General features: G+C 42.3%; 1 protein-coding gene across 6 annotated transcripts in view; it reads left to right on the top strand.

Annotated features, from left to right (window-relative positions):
* NAV1 (neuron navigator 1) overlaps positions 1-17,804 on the top strand; it is a 282,057-nt gene that overhangs the window by 209,901 nt on the left and 54,352 nt on the right. For all 6 annotated transcript variants that reach the window (XM_040337722.1, XM_040337721.1, XM_040337720.1 and 3 more), the window contains 5 exons: positions 5,544-5,665; positions 6,806-6,984; positions 7,228-7,390; positions 10,989-11,142; positions 12,082-12,176. In XM_040337722.1, the coding sequence (XP_040193656.1) occupies positions 5,544-5,665; positions 6,806-6,984; positions 7,228-7,390; positions 10,989-11,142; positions 12,082-12,176 (713 nt within the window). The remainder of the gene's footprint in view (positions 1-5,543; positions 5,666-6,805; positions 6,985-7,227; positions 7,391-10,988; positions 11,143-12,081; positions 12,177-17,804) is intronic.

Here is a 17,804-nt window from a genome sequence, read left to right as displayed (position 1 = left end):
GGTTCAAAGATCAGGTAGTGAGGCCAGAGAAAATCACCTGGAAAGCAAGTACATTGTTGAGAATTTTCTTGGCAACTACAGAGCACCCAACTGCATTCAGCTGGTTGACAAACTTCTTTCAGCATGCAAAATAATGAAGTGCACTATGTCACTGAAGATTCATTTTTTTTATTTACACCTGGACTTCTTGCCCCAAACCCTAGGTGCAGTCAGTGACAAACGAGATGAAAGGTTTCCCCAGGGAAGTGCCACAATGGAAAAACAATATTAGGGCAACTGGAGTCCATCAATGCTGGCTGAATATTGTTGGACACTGCTGCAAGATGCACTAGACCGTACAAGAAAAAATCAGCAGGAAAACACTTTGTGCCCTGTTGAACTCATGCAGTGTGTCGGAAGCATTATGTGATTAAGAACATAATAGTCATTAAATGTTAATTTTGTATTTCTCAAGATTCCTACATCATTCTGAAATGAATGTTGTGTTCAGTTTGAAGGTTTCTCTCATAATCACGAAAAGTTTTTCAGGAACGTTTCACCATGACCCAAATTGTGCAGGTCACGTTGGATCATTTTCAGGCATCAACCCTGAGGGTGTGGGTGAGCCACTCTGGCCAAAAGTCGACAGACCAACTGGTGGATCTAATGAAAACAGTATTTGGTCTCCGTGGTCCTCAATGTCCGCTCTGCACCTGTGCAGTAAAAGCTACCTTTTACTCCAGTAATCATAAACTGATTTGCAGTGATAAGGACCTTGAAATGTGTGAAATGTGTGAAGTCTCTGAAAACCACTGAGTGATCTGATGGCCGTACACACAACCGTTTTTACCATCGGAATAAACTCGGCTGGTTTTTCCAATGGAATTCTGCTCAAGCTGTCTTGCATAGGTCACACCAAATTCTGATCGCCAAGAACGCGGTGACGTACAACACTACGACGAGCTGAGAAAAATGAAGTTCAATGCTTCCGAGCATGCGTTGACTTGATTCTGAGCATGCATGGTTTTTAGTGCGTCAGAATTCCATACAGACGAACAAATTTTCCAAAAGGAATTTTTTCCATCGTTTTCTATCTATGTCCGTCAGAACTTCCAAAGGAAAAAGTTCGATTGGGCATACACACGGATGAAAAGCTCCCATCTGACTTTTTCCATCGGAAATTCTGACCGTGTATACAGGGCATACGTGTACAGAGAAGCCTAATGCTGGGAATGACTGGGGGCAGGTACAATGCTGTGATGAGATGAGCAGGGACAATATGCTGCAAAATGTGAAATGTGACTCCACCATGGATATGTCTATGACCAAACCTGGGTGGGTAAACATGAATCTGAACATACCAAATTGTGTGGTCAAAATATGGGGAGAAAATCTACATGCCCTCCTGGACTATGAAAGCCTAGTTATTTTGGTAGATATCCTTTCATGGACCATAAACATTTGACCCAATGCTAGGTATGGGTTTTATGTGTACTCCTTATGCCCCGTACACACAATTAGAAATTCCGACAGCAGAAGTCCGATGTAAACTTTTGAATGGAAATTCCGGCCGTAATTAAGGCTCCATCGGTCTTTTGCTGTCGGAATTTCCGCCAACAAAGGATTGAGAGCTGGTTCTCAAATTTTCCGAAATTTTTTCGGAAAATCTGACCAGCTGTAGCAATTCCGACACGCAAAATTTTGGCGCATGCTCGGAAATAATTTGAAGCATGCTCGGAAGCATTGAACTTCATTTTCTCATTTCGTCGTATTGTTGCACATCACTGCGCTCTTTGAAACCATTGATTTACACAAGTCATGCGACATGTGCTTCCAAAGTCGGAGCATATGTTGTACCAGTGTGAACCCAGCCTTAATGGGCGAAAGTCGGACCAAAGTAGTGCAGGGAGCATTTTCAAAGTCGGACAGACTTGTGTTGGACCACTTAAGACGGCTCTTATAGGGAAAGAAAAAAGGGGAAGGGGAATAACATATAGGCACTCACATTAGCCCACATCCGAAATAGTAGTTCAAGAAAGGAGATTGTACTACACTAGGTAGTGACATGGCGGACTTTCAAAGGCAATCACAGGGACATTTTTAGTTATAAAAAATAGATTTATTAACAAAAATACAGATGTACAAATACATTTCAATAAAATATGTTGAGAAAAATACATAGATACATATTCTTAAGCAATATATTCGTCTCGCCGACGCGTTTCGCCTTACGGCTTCTTCAGGACGAGTTTTGAGATTTTATGACAAGAAGGTATTGCTACTTGCATACGTCAATTGGGTTGATGGCCATCCACATCCATCAAGGATCATTGGAATCACAGGTAAAGAGGTACCAAGTGATGAGTTGGTAAGCCCAATGGGAGGAGGAAAGCAAATCTCCTAATGATGTAAGGGGACCACAGCGATAATAAATTGCAGGTTCTGAAAATAAGAACAGAAGAGCAAAACCGGGACCAACAAGGCAAAGGGCAGGTGGAGGGAGCCTGGAGGAAAAACAGATTCCGACACAAGGCAGCCACACTGCACTGTCCAGCAAAGGACAGACCGGAGGGTTAGAAGCCTTGCAGCCTTAGAGGTGTAGTGTGTCCCGGGGGGGTAGCAGCCTGTGGCTCTTATAGGGAAACATTGATTTGCACTCATCATGCGACATGAGCTCCCAATGTAGGAGCGTTTGTCGTTCCAGTGTGAACCCAGCCTAAATCAGTTAGGAGGCACCAGTAAAAAAACACAAACAATATACCAACGTACCAAACCTATTTGGCTAGTGGTAACTAAAGTAGTCCCAGTATTCCTGCTGTGAAAGAAATCCACTTGAGGATAGAAGAAGTAAAAAGGTAACACGCTAAAAAAAAAAAACAGTGCAAAGACCTTGAGAGTATAAACAATATGGTCTCCTAATAAACAAGCCAGATAATAGTGCTGATGGCTTTATACATTTCTTGGCTGTGAATGTCCAATTATGGACTAATTCCAGTGCCACACATAATTCTCAACTACACTCTTGTTTTGGTGTTGAATTAATATGTCAGGATGCCAATCTCATTTAAAAGCCACTTTGAGTCAATAAGAGGTTAAAACAAGAGTGTTTTATTGCTTGAGCATTATGTGTGGCATTGGAATTGGTCCATAATTGTCACAGCCAAGATGTTTACAAAAAATCATCAGCACCCTCATCTGGGTTGTTTATTAGGAAACCATATATACTCTCAAGGTCCTTGCGCTGTGTTTTGTGTGTTACCTAGGAGGCACCAATACATCTTTGTTATGATGGATTATGCCGCACCTTAACCTCCCAGGCTGTTTCTTTAAGAAATACCTTCTCCAAAAGCATTGCATAAGGTTCCCAAAGGAGTCTTTGACAGACCAAATGACTCCCTTTATGTCAAGAGTTGAAAGAAAGAATTGCATAGATTGTTGACTATTAAAGCAGAATTTCAGTAATTTTTTTCATCTTTCCATCTATTAAATCTTCTGCCCTTGTTATTTTAACTTTGGATAGTAAAACATATTTTTTCTGCCAGTAAATACCTTTACAGCCCACTTCCTGTTTCTTAATCACTTAGTCCTAGCGCGGATATACCATAACACTTCCACTTCCTGTTTCTTGCTTGGTAAAAAGCCTAGGCTTATGACATCATGCACGGCGCTCTCTCTCACTCACTCTTGTGAGAGTTTGCCAGGAAAAGAGGGGGTGAGTCATAAGAGGGCCAATGAAGGCTGCAGAGCTGGAGGTGGGCCTCTGTGTAAATCCAGGAAGTAAACAGGCAGCAGCTTCAGCTGCCCACAGTTAATATGGTTGCAGCCAGACTCAGTGGAGAGAGATCTCTGCAGCATATTTAGTAGGGAAAGATTCACAGAATATAGATCAAATAATATGCAAAGTGGTTGGAGGGAAGCTTCAGAATGGCAAAGATGTTTTTGTTACAAATTATGTGAGTAGACTGCAGTTCCTCTTTATGCAATTGTACACATCGGTGTACCACCCCCAGACAAAGCATTTGGTGAAAAGGTTTAAAGAGGTTGTAAACCCTTAAGGTTTTTCACCTTAATGCATTCTATGCATTAAGGTGAAAAACCTTCTGTAGTGCAGCAGTCCCCCAAAGCCCCCCTTTTACTTACCTGAACCTGGTCTTTCCAGTGACGAGAAGGAGCCCAGCAGCTCCAGCCGCTGTCTCGGGTCCTCATTGGACAGATTGATAGCAGCAGGACCTATTGGCTCCCGCTGCTGTCAATCAAATCCAGTGACACGGGCCGAGTCCTGCTGTCTGTGTCAATAGATGCAGCAGCAGGACTCGGGAGCGTGCCCGCACGAGTACCCCCATGGAATGCAGCTCTCCAAGGGGGCACTCGCTGTGGGGAGGAGTCAGAAGCGCCGCTGGAGGACCCCAGAATAGGAGGATCAGAGCCACTGTGTGCAAAATCCTTGCACAATAGAGGCAAGTATACCATGTTTGTTATTTAAAAAAAAAAATAATTTAACCTTTACGATCACTTTAATAAAATAAAATAAAATGTTCAAAAAGGTGGTAGACCGAGATGGATGAGATGGGAATGTCTGTTTGCCCCATTTATTGTTTGCGATCCACAAAGTTCCCCATTCCTCAAAAGCAGAGTGCCTGCCCCTTGCCCACAGGAAGTAAGAGCAGAATAAGCATGTGTGTTTTTAGATCTTCCTGACTGCATTGGGGTAGTTAAGCATAATATTGTCACAGACCCTATGGTCTACGAGGTGTTCTCAAAAAGTTTTGAGACTAGTTTTGTAACACGCCAACAGGTGGCAGCACAAGGCTGCATGCACAGTCACAGGGAGCACTGACCTTCATAAGACAGTGTGCAAAAACACATCGTCCTGTATACATCGGGAGCATGGTCATAAATCCCTAAAACTCTTAAAGGGGCGGGAGGCACCAGCACAAAGGGATTAAAAATAACGTGGCCCCGCGGGGCTCCGCTCACCCGACCCCATCAGTCATTTACAGAGTTCTGTGAATGGAAGAACTACAAGTACCAACAACCTTTGTGGCTGCCCACTTGTAGTTCTCAATGAATTACCAGGGAGCTGTTGAGTACTCTAGGTAGTTCATTAATGTTTCCTGTCTGCATGTAACTGCCTACTTGTACGAAATACGAGACGACCGCTTACACTGACAGTCTGCAAAAAAAAAAGACAAACTTCTTCTGTAAAGTTAAAAAAAAAAAGCTTTTTTCATTTACCATTTGTTAGCCAGGAAAAGTTAGCGCTGTTATCCTGTACTTTCTGTTCACAAAACACAGAATACGTTATAAAGCTAAAATTTGTGTTTGATTAAGTTTATCTGCAGTCATAATGTACTGGTCCTGTAATACTGAAAATGGCAAACCTCTCCTGATGTCCCTTCAGCCTGGCACAGAATTTGTGTGATTTCATCAAGCCCTTCACTGTGTTTCCCAGCAGAAGTACATTTTCTCATGTATTAGATTTCATTTGTAGTGGGGTGTTTATGCAGCTGGACCCTGCACTGATCATGAGCTGATAACTCTATATTAATATTTTGTGCTTCTAGAGCTGCGAATACGGCGCCAGAATTCTTCTGATAGCATCTCCAGCCTAAATAGCATTTCCAGTTACTGCAGTGCCGGAAGTATCAAGGATAGTGATGCCAAAAAGAAGAAGAAGAAGAGTTGGGTAAGCTGTTTCCTGAGATAACATATAAAGAATATCATTTTATGTTATCATAACATATGTACATCGGTCCGTTTTCGACGAACCGATCGTGTGTACAGGGCATTAGGCTCCATGCACACTGGGTGTTAAAATAATGTTATAAACACGCCAGTAGCTTTGCAGTGAGCCTTTCAACGTTTTTTGTTTTTGTTTTTGCAATAGCATTAGCGTTTTTTTTTTTTTTTTTTTCAATGAATCAAAAACGTTAAACGCTGGGGAGCCACGTTTTTGAGCGTTTATCAACGTTTATGAGCGTTTGGCATTTTTTGGGGTCAGAAAAAGGACTCCTGAACGTGATTTTAGGGCATTCAGAAAACGGCCCATAAACTCCACTGCTGATAAACTTCCAAAAACGTCTTGTGTGCATGGACACCTAGGATAACATAGAGTGGAGTTTATGGGCTTTTTAAAAAAAAAAAAAACGAAACTCCAAAAAACGCAATTTACGAGCTCCAGTGTGCATGGAGCCTTACATATACCCAGTGAAGTGACTAGCCTGAGGTGATACACAAAAATTAAACACATACTACATAAGTTGTACCTGTTTATCTGCAGTTTTCTCTTCTCTACAGCCATTCAAAGTTAAACAGCTTCCCTGAACTTTCAGAAAGCAGGGAGTAGGGGGCTGAAGTTACACTCTGCAGAGATCAGTGGGAGTTGATTGGAGCCAGAGGATGTACCCCCTTCACACAGCACACAGGAACAGAGCTGAGGCTGTCAATCACAAGCTGTGTGCTGGAGCTCCCTCCTCTGTCACCTTCCTTTTTATTCTTGATGTCAGGAAAACTTGTCAGAAGTAACATATTCAGATAGGGGAATGACATTTAGTGCTCTAGATTAAGACAAGCACACACTATAGAGGGATGTTCTTTGTTCATGTCAGAGGTTTACAACCACTTTAAAGATATAAAGTGTGTGTGTGTGTGTGTGCGTGTGTGTATATGTATATATATATATATATATATATATATATATATATTACATACATACATACATACATACATACATACATACATACATACATACGTACGTTTTTATTTATTTTTTACTTGATGGGTCCATATAATATTTTATATTCTACTTTAACTTATTTTTTTACAGCTGCGTAGCTCTTTTACTAAAGCATTCAACATGAAGAAAGGACCCAAGTCAGGCAATTCTTATTCTGATATTGAGGAAACGGCTACTCCCGATTCCTCTGCGCCAACCTCTCCGAAACAGCAGCAAGGACCTCCAGGTCCACCATCACCATCAATACACTCCTCACCATCCTCTTCTGTGTATGTATCTCTCCTATGGCTTGGTTATGTATAAGAAACTATAGTCTTTTTTTATTGCTGTAAGGCTATTTGGATAGTTATGGAGCATCTAGAAAAAGCAAACCTTTTAATTATAATTTTGCTTACTCCATCTGTCCGTGTATTTACTGGTTCTGTATAGTTTATGCCGTAACTAAACTGAGTGAAGGCAATCAACTATTCATTCTTTGCAGAGTCAGCTAATATTTCTTTCTCTCTATATAGCATATTTGAGACTCAAGAAGGGGAAGAGCCAGAAAAGAGAGAAGTGTCAGAATTGCGTTCGGAATTATGGGAAAAAGAGATGAAGTTAACCGACATTCGTTTGGAAGCACTTAACTCTGCTCATCAGCTAGAGCAGCTACGTGAAACTATGCACAATATGCAGGTAATAAAAAGGGCCTTGTTTATTAAGACTGGACAAGAGGAAAGTGCTAAAAGTTACATCACTTCTTTTCTTTACTGTGAAAACAAGCTGCTATGTACATAACCATATTTGATGTCATATCGCCAGATGTCGGTTCCATAATAAGCTATTTATTTAAAATGAGTGTGTTTTTTTTTTTATGTTATTGTGGATGCTTACACTGTGCGCAAAAACAATACATCTCCCAATACAGGCACATTTCCCTGTGTTTTGTCTCTGAACACCTATGTCCCATACACACGATCGGAAATTCTGACCGCAAAAGTCCGATGTGAGCTTTTGAACGGAAATTCCGACTGTGTGTATGCTCCATCGGACTTTTGCTTTCGGAATTTCCGCCAACAAAAGATTGATAGCTGGTTCTCAAATTTTCCAATGGAAAAAATTCCTAACGGAAAATCTGATCGTCTGTAGTAATTCCAACGTGCAAAATTCCGACGCGTGCTCGGAAACAATTCGACGCATGCTTGGAAGCATTGAACTTCGTTTTCTCGGCTCGTCATAGTGTTGTACATAACAACGTTCTTGACTGATGAAAGTTCAGAGAACTTTTGTGTGACCGTGTGTATGCAAGCCAAGCTTGAGCGGAACTCCGTCGGGAAAAACCATCCAAGGTTTTTCCGAAGGAAAATCCGGTCGTGTGTATGCAGCATTATTGAGTCCATAAATTCCTGCGGTTAGTTCACGACACTGCACTGTAATTTAAAACAGTGTTTTCCACCGAATGAGTTTGCTCCAGGCGATTTGCACAAAGCTGCACTGATCTTTTTATTCTCGGGTCCCTTTTCTGTGATCCTGGCCCCAACGTTTTGTTTAGTGCCCCCACAGCTAACAGCTTGCTATAGGGGCACCCGAGCCGAGTTACAGCTCCCTGAGTCGATTCAGAAATGGAGACCCGGCCACGCCCCCTCTCTCCCCTGATGGGCTAGCGGACTGACAGCAGCAGCCACCAATAGCGCTACTGCTGTGTCTCAGCCAGTCAGGAGGGAGAATCACGGACAGCTGAGATACTCTTGGACATCGCTGGACAGAGAGGGACCTCAGATAAGTGGTGGGGGGCTGAGGGGGGAGGCTGCTGCACACAGAAGGCTTTTTATCTTCATGCATAGAATGCATTCAGATAAATAACCTTCTGCCTTTACAACCACTTTAACATATGTTATGGCACTTGTTAGTGCATTGCATTAAAGCGTTTGTTACCCCAACACTTCATATTCCTGATATGTGCCTGCTGTACCATGTACTTGTATGATAAAGTATCCTGTTCTCTTTGTATTGCTTCCTTTATGTGAAATTCATGGTGCTCATGACAGTCCCTCTGCTTTCCTATTAAAACTGACCACACTAAGCAGGAGAACACAACGTGGTCAGTTCTCTAGCTATGCTGGGAACTCAGCCTGCTCTCCTCCAATGATCAGACTTGTTTTGACACTACCGCTGCACAGCTATTCACTGGGAAGCTCAGTATGCTGCTGCTTCTCCTCCCCCCAGCTCTTATGCAGCTGAGAACAAAGGGAATGTGATCACTTATAAAAAAGGGAAAAAAGGTATTTATAATGTTTTTTTTATATCTATACAAAAATGTTTTGCCTTTCATTTCTATTTTAACCTGCATGGGTTGTTTTACAAGGTGATCATTTACAATCACTTTAAGGCAGCTCATTCGTTTGGCAGGTCATTTAAAATGAATGATACCGCAATGCACTGACATGCACATGGTGCTTTACCATGCAATGCAGTGACACGCATCACCGCAAGGCATAGGTGTAAAGGCAGTGTTTTCGAAAATTTGGAAATGTCAACTTCCTGTGTTATCATCAGGTTTTAAACATTTTAGTTAGCAATGTTTTTCCATGGAATGTTAAATTGCATATACTGAAAATATGCTTAGTAGTGTACCCAATGCGAAGTGAACACCGCTAAACCCTTTGAGCAATCATGTACACAGTGCAGTATTTTACTAATTGATATTTGGTAAACCCAGCTCAATTTGTACACGGATTTAAAAAAAGCACCTGTGTTAACTCGCCTTCAAAATGGTACCAAGATTTCATCTTGTTGTAACGCCGTGTGGCATAATATATCTACAGTGCCTTGAAAAAGTATTCATACCCCTTGAAATTTTCCACATTTTATCATGTTACAACCAAAAACCGTAAATGTATTTTATTGCGATTTTAATATGATAGATCAACACAAAGTGGCACATAATTGTGAAGTGAAAGGAAAATGATAAATGGTTTTCAAAACCATTACAAATAACAAATAAACAAACAAATAAATATCTGAAAAGTGTGGCATGCATTTGTATTCAGCCCCCCTGAGTCAATACTTTGTAGAACCACCTTTGGCTGCAATTACAGCTGCACGTCTTTTTGGGGATGTCTCTACCAGCTTTGCACATCTAGAGAGAGACATTTTTGCCCATTCTTCTTTGCAAAATAGCTCAAGCTCTGTCAGATTGAACAGAGAGTGTCTGTGAACAGAAATGTTCAAGTCTTGCCACAGATTCTCAATTGGATTTAGGTCTGGATTTTGACTGTGCCATTCTAGGACAAAAAAATGCTTTGATCTAAACTATTCCATTGTATCTCTGGCTGTATGTTTAGAGTCATTGTCCTGCTGGAAGGTGAACCTCAGCCCCAGTCTCAAGTCTTTTGTAGACAGGTTTTCTTCTTAGATTGCCCTGTATTTGGCTCCATCCATCTTTGCATCAACTCTGACCAGCTTCCCTGTCCCTGCTGAAGAAAAGCATGCCCACAACATGAGGCTGGCACCACCATGTTTCACTGTGGGGATGGTGTGTTCAGGGTGATGTGCAGTGTTAGTTTTCCGCCACACATAACGTTTTGCTTTTAGGCCAAAAAGTTCAATTTTGGTCTCATCTGACCAGAGCACCTTCTTCCACATGTTTGCTGTGTCCCCCACATGGTTTCTTGCAAACTCTGTGCCTGTCAGTTTAGGTGGACAGCCATGTCTTGGTAGGTTTGCAGTTGTGCCATACTCGGGTTATGGATTGAACAGTGCTCCGTGAGATGTTCAAAGCTAGGGATATTTTTTTTATAACCTTACTCTGCTTTAAACTTCTCCACAACATTATCCCTGAGTTGTCTGTTGTGTTCCTTGGCCTTCATGGTGCTGTTTGTTCACCAAGGTTCTCTAACAAACCTCTGAAGGCTTCACAGACTGTATTTATACTGAGATTAAATTACACACAGGTGGACTATATTTACTAATTAGGTGACTTCTGAAGGCAATTGGTTTTACTAGATTTTAGATAGGGGTAAAGGGGGCTAAATACAAATGCACCCCACACTTTTCAGATATTTTTTAAAAAAACTTTGAAAACCATTTATAATTTTCCTTCCATTTCACGATTATGTGCCACTTTTGTGTTGGTCTATCATATAAAATCCCAATAAAATACATTTATGTTTTTTGTTGTAACGTAACAAAATTTGGAAAACTTTCAATGGGTATGAATACTTTTTCAATGCACTGTAAATTACAGTTTAAACTTTTTTTTTTTTTCTAAATTACCACGTTTACATTTTATTAGCTTGAAGTTGACCTTTTGAAGAAAGAAAATGATCGTCTGAAAGTACCACCCTTCTCAGTAAATTCGAGTAACTCATCATCTTGCCCATCCCCGCGGCGGTCCCTAGCTTTGACTCTTACGCAGTCTCTAGGAATTCCTCCATCGTCGGATACAGGTAAGGAGATTTCATCAGCAACTTTGAAGAACAGCAATACCAAAATGTTATTTTCAGATGGAAAGACAATCTGACAGGTTGGGTATTTTCAGCATATTCTCCCATTTGTCAGTGGGCAGAGTGGTATGGAGCTTCTGCATTCATGTTAGAGATAGATATGCATGAGTTGGAAAAAAAGTTCTGTGTGCAAGAGGCCGATTATGTGTGTGTGTAATATATAATATATATATATATATATTCCATATGTTGTGGAAAGTTCAGTTCTGCTTCTGTGGTGAATGTAAGGCTACTTTTCACACTGGGGCGAGGGGGCGTTGGTAATAAAGCGTCTCTAATTTTAGCAATGCTTTACCGATGTTATAGCGGTGCTTTTCGGCAGATACCAGGGCTCTTTTAACCCCCCAGCTAGCAGCCCGAATAAAGGGTTAAAAGTGCTCACAAATCGCCGCTGCCGAAACACTTTGCAAGCGCTTCCGCAGCGGGGCCCATTGATTTCAGTGGAGATGCTGCTTGCGGGACTTTTTCTAACGTCCTGCAAGCGCACCACCCCAGTGTGAAAGCACTCGCAGCTGCAGGTGAGGCATTTTTCAGACGCTTCACAGGCGCTATTTTTAGACCAAAAGCACCTGAGAAACGCCTCAGTGTGAAAGGGGTCTTAATGGTTGCAGCGTGTTTCAAATGTGTCAGACACACCCTTTAAAATGCATGTATATGCTTGCTATGACACTCACCTGTTGTAAGCAATGCTCAAATTATTTTCATCGCTTATAGATACTGCGTTGTCACTGAAGCAAGTTAATCCTAACATTCGCAAACCATTCTATACTCAAACATCTAATTAAAAGCAAGCCTTTTATTTTCACTTTCATCTTCTGCATACTACATGCTGACAAAAATAAATTCTACACTAATAATAAAATTGCGGTGCATCTATTTCAGATCTTTCTCCAATGGACGGTATAAATGGGTCTCTTCAGAGGGAAGTGACATTGCGTGCTGTTATAAGAGTTCCCCCACAGCATATTATTAAAGGGGTAAGTTGTTTGGTCTCTCACATTACAATCTTCTGATATGTATGTTGAGGTGTAAGTGTTTGCAATTTCATTTGTTAAAGCTGAAGGGTTAAATGCATGCTTAGTCTGGTTTAGTAAAGTAGAGGAAGGCCCTGTACACACGGCCGGGAATCCGGAAAAAAACCTTTGGTTTTCCTGACGGTATTCCTGGCAAGCTTGCCGTGCATACAGACGCCCATTCAAAAGAACCGCCGTTCTTTTGAATGGCAAGAACGCGTTGACGCCATCAACTACTACGAGCCGGCGCTTTTCACATTTGATGCAGTCGCCGCCATCTTGCTTCACCCTACACTACCCTTATATGCTACTGCGCATGCGTCCAAGTCTCATCAAGCATGCGTGGGTTTACCTGGGGACAGGTAAGCATACTGACGAACGGTTTTCTCGTCCGGAAACGCTCTGCCGAGAATCCCGATGAGAAAATAGAGAGCAGGTTCTCTATTTTTCTCGTCAAGATTCCAGGCAGTTTTCTCGATGAGACAGCTCTCCCAGCAGCGTTCTTGCAGAGAAAACCGGTCGTGTGTACGAGGCTGAATACTTACCTTATTCCTCACTCATGCAAGATTCTTCCCAACCAGTTGGGGGATGCGTGGTCAGTCCCCGAAGCCGGTTCTGGCACTGCTTCCACAATGAAGTCATCACATACAATGAATGAGCAGCACCAAACTTGTCATCCTCACAGCTGTCTAAAAGTATGACAATGTAAATTATATACCTAAACAGAATAATTAAAAGGAGTATACCTCTTGAAAGCTTTATTGAAGCTGCAGCAAGGGCAGTAACCTACAATGACAGTGAAAACATATTTGGTGAGTTGGGATTGGCAGATCTTTATTTTCTACCACTTTTTATGGAGGCATTTCTCTGAGATTGCAGCCTCTTAGGATGGAATTTTTGGTTCGCAAATACAATGTTGTAGAAGATGGTACAGAAAATCAGGTAGTTCTTTTGTCTTTCTTGAAAAGCCATATATGGTATTCTTTCAAATGTCAAGCAACTGGCTCACTCCTCAGTCATTACATTCTTCAGCCATTTACAGGCCTCAAGCAGAGCATAAAAGAACAAATTCTTTTTGGCACTGTGATATTGCTTGATGCCAGTTGTATTTTGCATTGTTGAATGTATTATTCTTCTAATTATACTGTATATGTCAATGTAATCAATGTATTATAAACAATTGTCAGTGTTTTCATGTTATAAAATGTCTTGCCTTAGTTTTTAGTTATATATGTAATAGGTGGGGTTGTGAGGGGGGATGAAGACCGCCACATTTGCCTATTATATTTTAAAATTATTTAAAGGGTTATTATTATTTTTTTAATAAACATACTTGCCTGCTCTGTGCAACAGTTTTGCACAGAGCAGCCCCGATCCTCCTCTACTCGGGTGCCCCGCAGGTGCTCTGGCTCCCCCCCTCCGAGTGACCACATAGCAAGTCACTATGGCACAGGTGTCAAACACAAGGCCCGCGGGCCGAATCCGGCCCTCCAGGCCATTTCATGTGGCCCTCGCACCTCTCCTGCAGCTGCAGGATAGCTCCAGCCCTCCTCTGGTCCTCCTCCAGACCCTTACTTTCTGCTCTCAAGCAATGCATCCGGCTTCTTCCCAGCAGCAGCATAAGGAAAGGGGGGTGCACTGTGATGTAAGGGAGAGTGGGGGACTCAACTTTTGATGGTGGGGTTGCTCTTGACATATAATATATGGGGAGAGGATGCGCTGGACATCTAATCTTACAGATACAACCAGCCCTTTTGAGGGCAATCATAATACTTATGTGGCCCACGATGAAATCGAGTTTGACACCCCGGCACTATGGCATTTATTTACTAAAGGAAAATCCACTTTGCTGTGCACTTGGAAGTGCAGTCGCTGTAAATCTGAGGGGAAGCTCTGCTGATTTTATCATCCAATAATGTGCAAGCAAAAATGCTGTTTTTTTTTTCCTTGCATGTCCTCCTCGGATCTACAGCGACTGCACTTTCAAGTGCACTTGCAGTGCAAAGTGGATTTGCCTTTAGTAAATGAACCCCCCTATGTGCTCGCTCCCGTTCATTGACACGCTGAGTGGGTCTCTGCCCTGCCCCCCACTCCCTCCTCACTGACTGTAAATGTCTGAGCCAATGAGGAGGGATAGACCTGAGAAAGTAGCTGTTCTCATGCACATTGTTGGAACGAGAATGGGCTCAGGTAAGTATTTGGGGGGCTGGGGGAGGGAGAGCTGCACACAGAATTTTTTTTACCTTCATGCAGAGAATGCATTAGTGTAAAAAACTTCTGCCTTTAGAAACCACTTTAAGAATTTGCCTCATGGTTAGCTGTGTTGGACAGTTAGATTGTTCAAAAGAGGAACTATTTTACAAAAAAATATGGTGAGTGAGACACATGACTGTTCTCAGACCAATGTGAAGCAATTTGCACCAGCAGTACAATTGTTTTCAGAAGTTGGGAATATTGTGTGTGATAATAGTAATTTTCAATTGTCCGAATTGTTTGTTATTGCCTCCTAGGAAAGCCCTGCATAGCCCAAATCTTAGCTGTTAATTGTAATGCTTAGCTGGGCTGCAGTATTGCTAATTGTCAGTATTTTTACTGGCAGATGGTAAATAAGGGGCACTTTTCTCCTGCCAGTAAATTCCAGTGACAGGAAAAGGTTGCCAGTAAAAAATATGGCTGTGACGCTCGGCTCGGAACTGCGCAAGTGCAGTTCAAGTCTGTAGCTAGCCAAGACCATCCGAGTGCCTGCTACAGTGTGTTTGGGCAGTGCAGGCGGGGGCAGGTCTCATGGAGGTGGTGCCTGAGCATATCTTGTATTGTCATGGTGCAAGGGAGTCAAGCGGAGCGGCCGGGATGGCTTGAAGGGACCACCTAATGTGGAGAGAGAGAGAGTCACTGTGACTCAGGAGCAGTGCCGGCCCAAGACATTGTGCTGCCTGGGACCAAGAATGAAATGCTGCAACCCCCCCCCCCCCCCCCAGAAAAAAAATCACGCCAACCAAAAGGCCCCCACATTCATTATTTTATATCATGATAATTAAAGGGGACCCGTCATGGCTCTATACATGTATAAAGGAGTATAAAGTGGACCTGTCATGGCTCTATACATGTATAAAGGAGTATAAAGAGGACCTGTCATTGCTCTATACATGTATAGGACTATAAAGAGGACCTGTCATGGCTCTATACATGTATATAGAGGACCTGTCATTACTCTTTACATGTAAAGGAATATCAAGAGGACCTGTCATGGCTCTATAAATGTATATAGGACTATAAAGAGTACTTGACATGACTCTATACATGTATAAAGGTGTATAACGAGGGCCTGTCATGGCTCTATAGATGTATAAAGAGGACCTGTCATGGCTCTATACATGTATAAAGAGGACCTGTCATGGCTCTATACATGTATATAGAGGACCTGTCGAGACTCTTTACATGTAAAGGAATATAAAGAGGACCTGCCATGGCTCTATGGATCAGGATCAGTATGCTGCCCCCCTAAAAGTGCTGCCTGGTACCCATGGTACCACCCGGTCCCATCATAGGGCCGGCCCTGCTCAGGAGGGGACGTGTCATGTCAGTGAGTGGTCACCATCATCTGTGCTGCTGCACACTTCTGTCAGTGTCACTGTGTGAGTCAATTTCATGTATGTGCGTGCCTGCCCATTCTAACTTGCTCTCTTGTCTCTAAGCGACTTACTATATCAAGAATGAAATAAAAATTATCTTTTTTTTTCTTAATATCTACCTTAAGCCTGGGTTCACACATATGCGAACACAGACATTGCATGTGATTGGCACCCGCATTTCTGTGCTGATCACATGTGATGTCTGTTCAATGTGAGCTCAGCCATACAGTTTGTATGGCTGAACTTACATTGGATTCGCACGAAAAAGGTGCAGGGCCTTTTTTGTTCCCGTACTGGAATCTGATTTCATGGGTGTTCCCACCCATGTGATCTGATTCTTTTCCGAATCCACAGTTCGCACCGCGATCTGTTAACCGATATGGGGGGTGTCATTAACCACTTCCATACAGGGCACTTCAACACCTTCCTGCCCAAGCCAATATTCAGCTTTCAGCGCTGTCGCTGTTAAAATTACAATTGTGCGGTCATGCTACACTGTACCCAAACAAAAATTTTATCATTTTGTTCCCACAAACAGAGCTTTCTTTTGGTGGTATTAGATCACACCTGCGTTTTTTTTCTTTTTTGCTAAACAAATAAAAAAAAATACCGAAAATGTTGAAAAAAATAAAAAATTCTGTTTTGGTTCCAAAATTTGGTAAATAAGTATGTTTCTCCTTACTGATGGGCACTGATAAGGCAACACCGATGAGGTGGCACTAATGGGCGGCACTGATGTGTGGCACTGATATGCAGCACTGATGGGCATGGATAGGCGGCACTGATGGGCACTCCCATGGTGGCTCTGTCAGTGGTAGGCATTGTGCCTGGGCACAGATTGCCATTTCCTGGTGGTCTAGGGGGGGCATACCTGGTGGTCCAGTGGGGTGGCCATCCTGGTGGTTCTGGGTGGGATCGGAGGGGGTGCTGCACTGATAAACTATCAGCACAGACCTCCCCTGTCAGGAGAGCAGCCGCGAGTGAGGAAAAGCCAATCAACGGCTCTTCCTGTTTACATTGTGATCAACCGTGATATGACATGGCTGATCATGTGGTAAAGAGTCACCGTTGGAGACTCTTTACCTAGATCGGAGTTGCCGTGTGTCAGAATGACACACCACACCACCGATCACCGCTATGCCCGCCCCCGGTGGTGCACTGCGGCTTGATATCCTGCCAACGTCATATGATGTCCAGTCAGGATACTGCAACCACTTTACCCCCGCCATTTTGCTATATGGCGGGCGGCAAGTGGTTAATATTGTACTGACACTTTCACAGAGGGCAATGTGAACTGCCTGTGGGAGAGATGCGAATCGCTGGTTCCTGCCTCGCTATAGTGTGAACCCAGGCTCAATCACATTGCTAACTGCATATTATACTTTTTTTGTAGCCTAAATACTGAAATTTGCACCTAAAACTGTAGTTTTGGAAATGCCAGTAAATTTTGGGTGTTGCATCAGTAAATTTTAATCTGGTAGGTTGTCAGCACTGCTAGGCTGTAGTTAGCAAGGGTGGTAACTGCACAGTTTGATATTCAGATTTTACAAAAGTGTATATCAAATATTTTTATGTAATACATGGCACATATTTATTTTGCCCAACCAATAGAAAATAAATAAATAAATGGAGCAAATAAATAGAAAATCACAATATACAGAGCCCTATACCAATTGTTGATCCAGAGAAAGCCACAAAAAAGCCCTATAACACATTATCTAATATGTTCCCGTGGGAATTTTTTTTATTATTCCTGATCCCACAGAAGGCAATCGGATATTCACTGGATCAACAATCTATGGCGTTACTAGGCATAAATGTTAACATCCAGTTATGTTTTTTTTATTTAGGAATGGGAAAATGAAGGAAATAGGACCATAAGGCCAGTTGTACACGGGCGTAATAATTTACTGATGTTTACTCAGGAACTTGTTGACAGAAAGTCCGTGAGTAAAAAAAA

The sequence above is a fragment of the Rana temporaria genome, chromosome 2 (genome assembly GCF_905171775.1).
Source record: "Rana temporaria chromosome 2, aRanTem1.1, whole genome shotgun sequence".
In the NCBI taxonomy this organism is placed as follows: Eukaryota; Metazoa; Chordata; class Amphibia; order Anura; family Ranidae; genus Rana; species Rana temporaria.
Note: the sequence above shows the minus strand (reverse complement) of the source record. Positions and strands in the feature narration are given on the sequence as shown.